The sequence below is a fragment of the Oncorhynchus masou genome, chromosome 5 (genome assembly GCF_036934945.1).
Source record: "Oncorhynchus masou masou isolate Uvic2021 chromosome 5, UVic_Omas_1.1, whole genome shotgun sequence".
Taxonomy (NCBI): Eukaryota; Metazoa; Chordata; class Actinopteri; order Salmoniformes; family Salmonidae; genus Oncorhynchus; species Oncorhynchus masou.
In genome coordinates this window covers 2,692,301-2,705,451 of record NC_088216.1, presented here as the reverse complement: position 1 = coordinate 2,705,451, position 13,151 = coordinate 2,692,301, and the positions used below count along the sequence as shown (strand labels likewise).

Here is a 13,151-nt window from a genome sequence, read left to right as displayed (position 1 = left end):
GAGGACAGAGGAGAGAGCGGAGGACAGAGGAGGACAGAGGAGAGAGGAGGACAGAGGAGAGGTGTACCTTGTAATAGTTGAGGACGGGTAGAGCGGGGGTCAAAGGTTCGTGGAGGATCCGTAGCGCCAGAGCCTGAGTTATCAATAGCAACAGGGCCTGGTCTGGATACACCTAGATGAACACACACAAGTTACCAACAGCAATCAATTAAAGAAATACACATTAATTATACTTAGGGATGCAAACTGGTGACACCTTTTAGTTGTTGCACTGAAACATGCAATAAATCCCTGCTAGGGGGAAATGCAGGTTTGACCTATGACCTTCACGTTCAGTCTCACAGCTAAAAAAAAATGTACAGAAAGCATTCTAATATCTAGACTTTACTTCAAATGAGAACGCTTGTCACCATGACACCCTTTATAATAGAATGCTTGTTACCATGACAGCCTTTATAATAGAACGCTTGTTACCATGACAGGCTTTCTAATAGAATGCTTGTTACCATGACAACCTTTATAATAGAAAGCTTGTTACCACGACAATGGAAAGGTTGTTACTATGACAATCTTTACAATAGAACGCTTGTTACCACGACAGCCTTTATAATAGGCTCAGACACAAGAGGTATGTGGCAGAGTCTACAGTCAATCACGGACTACAAAAAGAAAACCAGCCCAGTCACGGACCAGGATGTCTTGCTCCCAGGCAGACTAAATAACTTTTTTGCCCGCTTTGAGGACAATACAATGCCACTGACACGGCCTGCAACAAAAACATGCGGACTCTCCTTCACTGCAGCCGAGGTGAGTAAAACATTTAAACGTGTTAACCCTCACAAGGCTGCAGGCCCAGACGGCATCCCCAGCCGCGCCCTCAGAGCATGCGCAGACCAGCTGGCTGGTGTGTTTACGGACATATTCAATCAATCCCTATACCAGTCTGCTGTTCCCACATGCTTCAAGAGGGCCACCATTGTTCCTGTTCCCAAGAAAGCTAAGGTAACTGAGCTAAACGACTACCGCCCCATAGCACTCACTTCCGTCATCATGAAGTGCTTTGAGAGACTAGTCAAGGACCATACCACCTCCACCCTACCTGACACCCTAGACCAACTCCAATTTGCTTACCGCCCAAATAGGTCCACAGACGATGCAATCTCAACCACACTGCACACTGCCCTAACCCATCTGGACAAGAGGAATACCTATGTGAGAATGCTGTTCATCGACTACAGCTCGGCATTTAACACCATAGTACCCTCCAAGCTCATCATCAAGCTCGAGACCCTGGGTCTCGACCCCGCCCTGTGCAACTGGGTACTGGACTTCCTGAAGGGCCGCCCCCAGGTGGTGAGGGTAGGCAACAACATCTCCACCCCGCTGATCCTCAACACTGGGGCCCCACAAGGGTGCGTTCTGAGCCCTCTCCTGTACTCCCTGTTCACCCACGACTGCGTGGCCACGCACGCCTCCAACTCAATCATCAAGTTTGCGGACGACACAACAATGGTTGGCTTGATTACCAACAACGACAAGACGGCCTACAGGGAGGAGGTGAGGGCCCTCGGAGTGTGGTGTCAGGAAAATAACCTCACACTCAACGTCAACAAAACTAAGGAGATGATTGTGGACTTCAGGAAACTGCAGAGGGAACACCATCCTATCCACATCGATGGAACAGTAGTGGAGAGGGTAGTAAGTTTTAAGTTCCTCGGCATACACATCACAGACAAACTGAATTGGTCCACTCACACAGACAGCATCGTGAAGAAGGCGCAGCAGCGCCTCTTCAACCTCAGGAGGCTGAAGAAATTCGTCTTGTCACCAAAAGCACTCACAAACTTCTACAGATGCACAATCGAGAGCATCCTGGCGGGCTGTATCACCGCCTGGTACGGCAACTGCTCCGCCCACAACCGTAAGGCTCTCCAGAGGGTAGTGAGGTCTGCACAACGCATCACCGGGGGCAGACTACCTGCCCTCCAGGACACCTACAGCACCCGATGTTACAGGAAGGCCATAAAGATCATCAAGGACATCAACCACCCGAGCCACTGCCTGTGCACCCCGCTACCATCCAGAAGACGAGGTCAGTACAGGTGCATCAAAGCTGGGACCGAGAGACTGAAAAACAGCTTCTATCTTAAGGCCATCAGACTGTTAAACAGCCACCACTAACATTGAGTGGCTGCTGCCTACACACTGACACTGACTCAACTCCAGCCACTTTAATAATGGGAATTGATGGGAAATGATGTAAAATATATCACTAGCCACTTTAAACAATGCTACCTTATATAATGTTACTTACCCTACATTATTCATCTCATATGTATACGTATATACTGTACTCTATATCATCTACTGCATCTTTATGTAATACATGTATCACTAGCCACTTTAACTATGCCACTTTGTTTACATACTCATCTCATATGTATAAACTGTACTCGATACCATCTACTGTATCTTGCCTATGCTGCTCTGTACCATCACTCACTCATATATCCTTATGTACATATTCTTTATCCCCTTACACTGTGTATAAGACAGTAGATTAGGAATTGTTAGTTAGATTACTTGTTGGTTATTACTGCATTGTCAGAACTAGAAGCACAAGCATTTCGCTACACTCGCATTAACATCTGCTAACCATGTGTATGTGACAAATAAAATTTGATTTGATTTGAATAGAAAGCTTTTTACCATGACAATCCCCCTCCTACCTAAACATCTAAATCCAGTGTCTCACTCCCCATCTAAACATCTAAATCCACAGTGTCTCCCCCCATCTAAACATTTAAATCCAGTGTCCCCCCCATCTAAACATCTAAATCCACAGTGTCTCCCCCCATCTAAACATCTAAATCCACATTGTCTCCCCCCATCTAAACATCTAAATCCACAGTGTCTCCCCCCATCTAAACATCTAAATCCACAGTGTCTCACTCCCCATCTAAACATCTAAATCCACAGTGTCTCCCCCCATCTAAACATCTAAATCCACAGTGTCTCCCCCCATCTAAACATTTAAATCCAGTGTCCCCCCATCTAAACATCCACAGTGACCCCCCCATCTAAACATCTAAATCCACAGTGTCTCCCCCATCTAAACATCTAAATCCACAGTGCCCCCCCATCTAAACATCTAAATCCACAGTGCCCCCCATCTAAACATCTAAATCCACAGTGTCTCCCCCTCATCTAAACATCTAAATCCACAGTGTCTCCCCCTCTAAACATCTAAATCCAGTGTCTCCCCCCATCTAAACATCTAAATCCACAGTCTCTCCCCCATCTAAACATCCACAGTGTCTCCCCCATCTAAACATCTAAATCCACAGTGTCTCCCCCATCTAAACATCTAAATCCACAGTGTCTCCCCCCATCTAAACATTTAAATCCAGTGTCCCCCCATCTAAACATCCACAGTGACCCCCCATCTAAACATCTAAATCCACAGTGTCTCCCCATCTAAACATCTAAATCCACAGTGCCCCCCATCTAAACATCTAAATCCACAGTGTCCCCCCATCTAAACATCTAAATCCACAGTGCCCCCCATCTAAACATCTAAATCCACAGTGCCCCCCATCTAAACATCTAAATCCACAGTGTCTCCCCCATCTAAACATCTAAATCCACAGTGCCCCCCCATCTAAACATCTAAATCCACAGTGTCTCCCCCATCTAAACATCTAAATCCACAGTGTCTCCCCCCATCTAAACATCTAAATCCACAGTGCCCCCCATCTAAACATCTAAATCCACAGTGTCCCCCCCATCTAAACATCTAAATCCACAGTGCCCCCCATCTAAACATCTAAATCCACAGTGTCCCCCATCTAAACATCTAAATCCACAGTGTCTCCCCCATCTAAACATCTAAATCCACAGTGCCCCCCATCTAAACATCTAAATCCACAGTGTCTCCCCCATCTAAACATCTAAATCCACAGTGTCCCCCCATCTAAACATCTAAATCCACAGTGTCTCCCCCATCTAAACATCTAAATCCAGTGTCTCTCCCCCATCTAAACATCTAAATCCACAGTGTCTCTCCCCATAAACATCCAGTGTCTCCCCCATCTAAACATCTAAATCCATAGTGTCTCCACCCCCCATCTAAACATCTAAATCCACAGTGTCTCCCCCAATATGAACATCCACAGTGTCTCTCCCCCATCTAAACATCTAAATCCACAGTGTCTCCCCCCATATAAACATCCACAGTGTCTCCCCCATCTAAACATCTAAATCCATAGTGTCTCCACCCCCCATCTAAACATCTAAATCCACAGTGTCTCCCCCAATATGAACATCCACAGTGTCTCTCCCCCATCTAAACATCTAAATCCACAGTGTCTCCCCCATCTAAACATCCACAGTGTCTCCCCCCATCTAAACATCTAAATCCACAGTGTCTCCCCCCATCTAAACATCTAAATCCACAGTGTGTCCCCCATCTAAACATCCACAGTGACCCCCCATCTAAACATCTAAATAAACAGTGTCCCCCCCATCTAAACATCTAAATAAACAGTGTCTCCCCCCCATCTAAACATCTAAATCCACAGTGTCCCCCCATCTAAACATCTAAATCCACAGTGTCCCCCCATCTAAACATCTAAATCCACAGTGTCCCCCCCCATCTAAACATCTAAATCCACAGTGTCTCCCCTCATCTAAACATCTAAATCCACAGTGCCCCCCCATCTAAACATCTAAATCCACAGTGTCCCCCCATCTAAACATCTAAATCCACAGTGCCCCCCATCTAAACATCTAAATCCACAGTGCCCCCCCATCTAAACATCTAAATCCACAGTGCCCCCCATCTAAACGTCTAAATCCACAGTGTCTCCCCCATCTAAACATCTAAATCCACCGTGTCCCCCCATCTAAACATCCACAGTGACCCCCATCTAAACATCTAAATCCACAGTGTCTCCCCCATCTAAACATCTAAATCCACAGTGTCCCCCCATCTAAACGTCTAAATCCACAGTGTCTCCCCCATCTAAACATCTAAATCCACCGTGTCCCCCCATCTAAACATCCACAGTGACCCCCATCTAAACATCTAAATAAACAGTGTCTCTCCCCTCCATCTAAACATCTAAATCCACAGTGTCTCCCCATCTAAACATCCACAGTGACCCCCATCTAAACATCTAAATCCACAGTGTCCCCCCACCTAAACATCTAAATCCACAGTGCCTCCCCCACCTACACATCTAAATCCACAGTGTCTCTCCCCCCATATAAAACATCCACAGTGACCCCCATCTAAACATCTAAATAAACAGTGTCTCTCCCCCCATCTAAACATCTAAATCCACAGTGTCTCCCCCCATCTAAACATCCACAGTGACCCCCCATCTAAACATTTACATCCAGTGTCTCCCCCATCTAAACATCTAAATCCACAGTGCCTCCCCCCACCTAAACATCTAAATCCACAGTGCCTCCCCACCTACACATCTAAATCTACAGTGTCTCTCCCCCCATATAAACATCCAGTGTCCCCCCCCATCTAAACATCTAAATCCACAGTGTCTCCCCCATCTAAACATCTAAATCCACAGTGTCTCCCCATCTAAACATCTAAATCCACAGTCTCTCCCCATCTAAACATCTAAATCCACAGTGTATCCCCCCATCTAAACATCTAAATCCACAGTGTGTCCCCCATCTAAACATCCACAGTGACCCCCCATCTAAACATCTAAATAAACAGTGTCCCCCCCCATCTAAACATCTAAATAAACAGTGTCTCCCCCCCCATCTAAACATCTAAATCCACAGTGTCCCCCCATCTAAACATCTAAATCCACAGTGTCCCCCATCTAAACATCTAAATCCACAGTGTCCCCCCCCATCTAAACATCTAAATCCACAGTGTCTCCCCTCATCTAAACATCTAAATCCACAGTGCCCCCCCATCTAAACATCTAAATCCACAGTGTCCCCCCCATCTAAACATCTAAATCCACAGTGTCCCCCCATCTAAACATCTAAATCCACAGTGCCCCCCATCTAAACATCTAAATCCACAGTGCCCCCCATCTAAACGTCTAAATCCACAGTGTCTCCCCCCATCTAAACATCTAAATCCACCGTGTCCCCCCATCTAAACATCCACAGTGACCCCCCCATCTAAACATCTAAATCCACAGTGTCTCCCCCATCTAAACATCTAAATCCACAGTGTCCCCCCCATCTAAACGTCTAAATCCACAGTGTCTCCCCCATCTAAACATCTAAATCCACCGTGTCCCCCCCATCTAAACATCCACAGTGACCCCCCATCTAAACATCTAAATAAACAGTGTCTCTCCCCTCCATCTAAACATCTAAATCCACAGTGTCTCCCCCATCTAAACATCCACAGTGACCCCCCATCTAAACATCTAAATCCACAGTGTCCCCCCACCTAAACATCTAAATCCACAGTGCCTCCCCCCACCTACACATCTAAATCTACAGTGTCTCTCCCCCATATAAACATCCAGTGTCCCCCCCCATCTAAACATCTAAATCCACAGTGTCTCCCCCATCTAAACATCTAAATCCACAGTGTCTCCCCATCTAAACATCTAAATCCACAGTGTCTCCCCCATCTAAAAATCCACAGTGACCCCCATCTAAACATCTAAATCCACAGTGTCCCCCCCATCTAAACATCGAAATCCACAGTGTCCCCCATCTAAACATCCACAGTGTCCCCCCATCTAAACATCTAAATCCACAGTGTCCCCCATCTAAACATTTAAATCCAGTGTCCCCCCATCTAAACATCTAAATCCACAGTGTCTCCCCCATCTAAACATTTAAATCCAGTGTCCCCCCATCTAAACATCTAAATCCACAGTGTCTCCCCCATCTAAACATCTAAATCCACAGTGACCCCCCATCTAAACATCTAAATCCACAGTCTCCCCCCCCCCATCTAAACATCTAAATCCACAGTCTCTCACCCCCATCTAAACATCCACAGTGTCTCCCCCATCTAAACATCTAAATCCACAGTGTCCCCCCATCTAAACATCGAAATCCACAGTGTCCCCCCATCTAAACATCCACAGTGTCCCCCCATCTAAACATCTAAATCCACAGTGTCCCCCCATCTAAACATCTAAATCCACAGTGTCCCCCCATCTAAACATCCACAGTGTCCCCCCATCTAAACATCTAAATCCACAGTGTCCCCCCATCTAAACATCTAAATCCACAGTGTCTCCCCCATCTAAACATCTAAATCCACAGTGACTCCCCCCATCTAAACATCTAAATCCACAGTGTCTCCCCCCATCTAAACATCTAAATCCACAGTGTCCCCCCATCTAAACATCTAAATCCACAGTGTCCCCCATCTAAACATCTAAATCCACAGTGTCCCCCCATCTAAACATCCACAGTGTCCCCCATCTAAACATCTAAATAAACAGTGTCTCTCCCCCCATCTAAACATCTAAATCCACAGTGTCTCCCCCCATCTAAACATCCACAGTGACCCCCCATCTAAACATCTAAATCCACAGTGTCCCCCCATCTAAACATCTAAATCCACAGTGTCTCCCCCATCTAAACATTTACATCCAGTGTCCCCCCATCTAAACATCTAAATCCACAGTGTTTCCCCCCCATCTAAACATCTAAATCCACAGTGTCTCCCCCCATCTAAACATCTAAATCCACAGTGTCCCCCCATCTAAACATCCACAGTGTCCCCCCATCTAAACATCTAAATCCACAGTGTCCCCCCATCTAAACATCTAAATCCACAGTGTCCCCCCATCTAAACATCCACAGTGTCCCCCGCATCTAAACATCTAAATCCACAGTGTCCCCCATCTAAACATCTAAATCCACAGTGTCTCCCCCCCATCTAAACATCTAAATCCACAGTGACTCCCCCCATCTAAACATCTAAATCCACAGTGTCTCCCCCATCTAAACATCTAAATCCACAGTGTCCCCCATCTAAACATCTAAATCCACAGTGTCCCCCCATCTAAACATCTAAATCCACAGTGTCCCCCCATCTAAACATCCACAGTGTCCCCCCATCTAAACATCTAAATAAACAGTGTCTCTCCCCCCATCTAAACATCTAAATCCACAGTGTCTCCCCCATCTAAACATCCACAGTGACCCCCCCATCTAAACATCTAAATCCACAGTGTCCCCCCATCTAAACATCTAAATCCACAGTGTCTCCCCCCATCTAAACATTTACATCCAGTGTCCCCCCATCTAAACATCTAAATCCACAGTGTTTCCCCCCATCTAAACATCTAAATCCACAGTGTCTCCCCCATCTAAACATCTAAATCCACAGTGTCCCCCCATCTAAACATCCACAGTGTCCCCCATCTAAACATCTAAATCCACAGTGTCCCCCCATCTAAACATCTAAATCCACAGTGTCCCCCCATCTAAACATCTAAATCCACAGTGTCCCCCATCTAAACATCTAAGTCCACAGTCTCCCCCCATCTAAACATCTAAATCCACAGTCTCCCCCCCCCCATCTAAACATCTAAATCCACAGTCTCTCCCCATCTAAACATCCACAGTGTCTCCCCCATCTAAACATCTAAATCCACAGTGTCCCCCCATCTAAACATCTAAATCCACAGTGTCCCCCCATCTAAACATCCACAGTGTCCCCCCATCTAAACATCTAAATCCACAGTGTCCCCCATCTAAACATCTAAATCCACAGTGTCCCCCCATCTAAACATCTAAATCCACAGTGTCCCCCCATCTAAACATCCACAGTGTCTCCCCCATCTAAACATCTAAATCCACAGTGTCTCCCCCATCTAAACATCTAAATCCACAGTGTCTCCCCATCTAAACATCTAAATCCACAGTGTCTCCCCATCTAAACATCTAAATCCACAGTGTCTCCCCCATCTAAACATCTAAATCCACAGTGTCTCCCCCCATCTAAACATCTAAATCCACAGTGTCCCCCCATCTAAACATCTAAATCCACAGTGTCCCCCCATCTAAACATCTAAATCCACAGTGTCCCCCCATCTAAACATCTAAATCCACAGTGTCTCCCCCATCTAAACATTTACATCCAGTGTCCCCCCCATCTAAACATCTAAATCCACAGTGTTTCCCCCATCTAAACATCTAAATCCACAGTGTCTCCCCCATCTAAACATCTAAATCCACAGTGTCCCCCCATCTAAACATCCACAGTGTCCCCCCATCTAAACATCTAAATCCACAGTGTCCCCCCATCTAAACATCTAAATCCACAGTGTCCCCCCATCTAAACATCTAAATCCACAGTGTCCCCCCATCTAAACATCTAAATCCACAGTGTCCCCCCATCTAAACATCTAAATCCACAGTCTCCCCCCCATCTAAACATCTAAATCCACAGTCTCCCCCCATCTAAACATCTAAATCCACAGTCTCCCCCCCATCTAAACATCTAAATCCACAGTCTCTCCCCCATCTAAACATCCACAGTGTCTCCCCCATCTAAACATCTAAATCCACAGTGTCCCCCCATCTAAACATCTAAATCCACAGTGTCCCCCCATCTAAACATCCACAGTGTCCCCCCATCTAAACATCTAAATCCACAGTGTCCCCCCATCTAAACATCTAAATCCACAGTGTCCCCCCATCTAAACATTTAAATCCACAGTGTCCCCCATCTAAACATCCACAGTGTGTCCCCCATCTAAACATCTAAACATCCACAGTGCCCCCCCCATCTAAACATCTAAATCCACAGTGTCCCCCCACCTACACATCTAAATCCACAGTGTCCCCCCATCTAAACATCCACAGTGTCCCCCCATCTAAACATCTAAATAAACAGTGTCTCTCCCCCCATCTAAACATCTAAATCCACAGTGACCCCCCCATCTAAACATCTAAATCCACAGTGTCTCCCCACCTAAACATCTAAATCCACAGTGACCCCCCATCTAAACATCTAAATCCAGTGTCTCCCCCATCTAAACATCTAAATCCACAGTGTCTCCCCCCATCTAAACATCTAAATCCACAGTGTCCCCCCATCTAAACATCTAAATCCAGTGTCTCCCCCCATCTAAACATCTAAATCCACAGTGTCTCCCCATCTAAACATCTAAATCCACAGTGTCCCCCCATCTAAACATCTAAATCCACAGTGTTTCCCCCCATCTAAACATCTAAATCCACAGTGTTTCCCCCATCTAAACATCTAAATCCACAGTGTCCCCCCCATCTAAACATCTAAATCCACAGTGTCCCCCCATCTAAACATCTAAATCCACAGTGTCTCCCCCATCTAAACATCTAAATCCACAGTGTCTCCCCCATCTAAACATCTAAATCCACAGTGCCCCCCATCTAAACATCTAAATCCACAGTGTCTCCCCCATCTAAACATCTAAATCCACAGTGTCCCCCCCATCTAAACATCTAAATCCACAGTGTCTCCCCCATCTAAACATCTAAATCCACAGTGTCCCCCCATCTAAACATCTAAATCCACAGTGTTTCCCCCCATCTAAACATCTAAATCCACAGTGACCCCCCCCCCATCTAAACATCCACAGTGTGTGTATAATGTGAGTTTGTGTGTGGTGTGTGTGTGTCTGGTGTGAGTGTGAACAACGTGAGTGTGTGTGTGTGTGTGGTGTGAGTGTGTGTGTGTGTGGTCTGCCAACCATCAGGAAGGTCCGTGGGATCTGGATGAGGTGTCCCAGAGATCCCTGGTTCAGCAGGATCTCCATGGTAACGTTTCTCGCCTCCTACAAAACACACAATGCTGAAACAACAACAACAGCCCAGAGAAAGACAAGCGTGTGTGTGTGTGTGTGGTGTGTGAGTTCGTGTGTGTGGTGTGTGTGTGTGAGTTCGTGTGTGGTGTGTGTGTGTGAGTTCGTGTGTGGTGTGTGTGTGGTGTGTGTGTGTGGTGTGTGAGTTCGTGTGTGTGGTGTGTGTGTGTGAGTTCGTGTGTGGTGTGTGTGTGGTGTGTGTGTGGTGTGTGTGTGCGTGTGTGGTGTGTGTGTGTGGTGTGTGTGTGTGTGTGTGTGTGTGTGTGTGTGTGTGTGTGTGTGTGTGTGTGTGTGTGTGTGTGTGTGTGTGTGTGTGTGTGTACCGTCAGAAAGGCAGGGTCAGGAGGACCAGCAGGAGAATTGAGCACGTGGAGAAAGTATGCCCAACTCTGAGACTGAAACACAGATACACACATTATGTCCACACAGGTTGAATGACTGCCCATTTCTGAGTTTCAGCGGTCTGAGTTTCAGCGCTCTGAGGTCTGAGTTTCAGCGCTCTGAGTTTCAGCGCTCTGAAGTTCAGGGTTCTCGACTTAAGGTTGTGAGACTCACGTCCTTGTAGACAGCCATGTTGCTCTTCAGAACCCTCAGGCCAAACTTCACCACCTCGACCTGCCTGGGAACCACAGCACCTAGAAGAAGAAGAGGAAGGATGACAGGACAAGAGAGAGGAGAGAGGGAGGAGGACAGGACAAGACGAGGGGAGGATGACAGGACAAGAGAGAGGAGGGAGGAAGGATGACAGGACAAGAGAGAGGAGAGAGGGAGGGAGGAGGACAGGACAAGAGAGAGGAGAGAGGGAGGGAGGAGGACAGGACAAGAGAGAGGAGGGAGGGAGGAGGACAGGACAAGAGAGAGGAGGGAGTTAGTAGGACAGGACAAGAGAGGAGGGAGGGAGGAGGACAGGACAAGAGAGAGGAGGGAGGGAGGAGGACAGGACAAGAGAGAGGAGGGAGGGAGGAGGACAGGACAAGAGAGAGGAGGGAGGGAGGAGGACAGGAACAGAGAGAGGAGGGAGGGAGGAGGACAAGATGAGGGGAGGAGAGGGAGGATGACAAGAGAGGAGGAGAGGGAGGATGACAGGACAAGAGAGAGGAGGGAGGAAGGATGACAGGACAAGAGAGAGGAGGGAGGAAGGATGGCAGGACAAGAGAGAGGAGGGAGGGAGGAGGACAAGACGAGAGAGAGGAGGGATGGAGGAGGACAGGACAAGAGAGAGGAGGGAGGGAGGAAGACAAGACGAGGGGAGAGAGGGAGGAGGACAGGACAAGAGAGAGGAGGGAGGAAGGATGACAGGACAAGAGAGAGGAGGGAGGAAGGATAGCAGGACAAGAGAGAGGAGGGATGGAGGAGGACAGGACAAGAGAGAGGAGGGAGGGAGGAGGACAAGACGAGGGGAGAGAGGGAGGAGGACAAGACGAGGGGAGAGAGGGAGGAGGACAGGACAAGAGAGAGGAGGGGGAGGGAGGGAGGAGGACAGGACAAGAGAGAGGAGGGAGGGAAGGAGGAGGACAGGACAAGAGAGAGGAGGGACGGAGGGAGGAGGACAGGACAAGAGAGAGGAGGGAGGGAGGGAGGAGGACAGGACAAGAGAGAGGAGGGAGGGAGGGAGGAGGACAGGACAAGAGAGAGGAGGGAGGGAGGGAGGAGGACAGGACAAGAGAGAGGAGGGAGGGAGGGAGGAGGACAGGACAAGAGAGAGGAGGGAGGGAGGGAGGAGGACAGGACAAGAGAGAGGAGGGAGGGAGGGAGGAGGACAGGACAAGAGAGAGGAGGGAGGGAGGGAGGAGGAGGACAGGACAAGAGAGAGGAGGGAGGGAGGGAGGAGGACAGGACAAGAGAGAGGAGGGAGGGAGGGAGGAGGACAGGACAAGAGAGAGGAGGGAGGGGGGAGGGAGGAGGACAGGACAAGAGAGAGGAGGGAGGGAGGGAGGAGGACAGGACAAGAGAGAGGAGGGAGGGAGGGAGGAGGACAGGACAAGAGAGAGGGAGGGAGGGAGGGAGGAGGACAGGACAAGAGAGAGGAGGGAGGGAGGAGGACAGGACAAGAGAGAGGAGGGAGGGAGGAGGACAGGACAAGAGAGAGGAGGGAGGGAGGAGGACAGGACAAGAGAGAGGAGGGAGGGAGGAGGACAGGACAAGAGAGAGGAGGGAGGGAGGAGGACAGGACAAGAGAGAGGAGGGAGGGAGGAGGACAGGACAAGAGAGAGGAGGGAGGGAGGAGGACAGGACAAGAGAGAGGAGGGAGGGAGGAGGACAGGACAAGAGAGAGGAGGGAGGGAGGAGGACAGGACAAGAGAGAGGAGGGAGGGAGGAGGACAGGACAAGAGAGAGGAGGGA

At 48.2% G+C, this 13,151-nt stretch overlaps 1 protein-coding gene across 1 annotated transcript in view; it reads right to left on the bottom strand.

Annotated features, from left to right (window-relative positions):
* The window catches only part of LOC135526054 (uncharacterized), a 29,877-nt gene that overhangs the window by 6,890 nt on the left and 9,836 nt on the right, over positions 1-13,151 (bottom strand). The window contains exons 4-7 of the mRNA XM_064954103.1: positions 11,364-11,443; positions 11,132-11,203; positions 10,698-10,781; positions 68-172 (exon numbers count right to left, since the gene is read on the bottom strand). Of these exons, the coding sequence (XP_064810175.1) occupies positions 68-172; positions 10,698-10,781; positions 11,132-11,203; positions 11,364-11,443 (341 nt within the window). The remainder of the gene's footprint in view (positions 1-67; positions 173-10,697; positions 10,782-11,131; positions 11,204-11,363; positions 11,444-13,151) is intronic.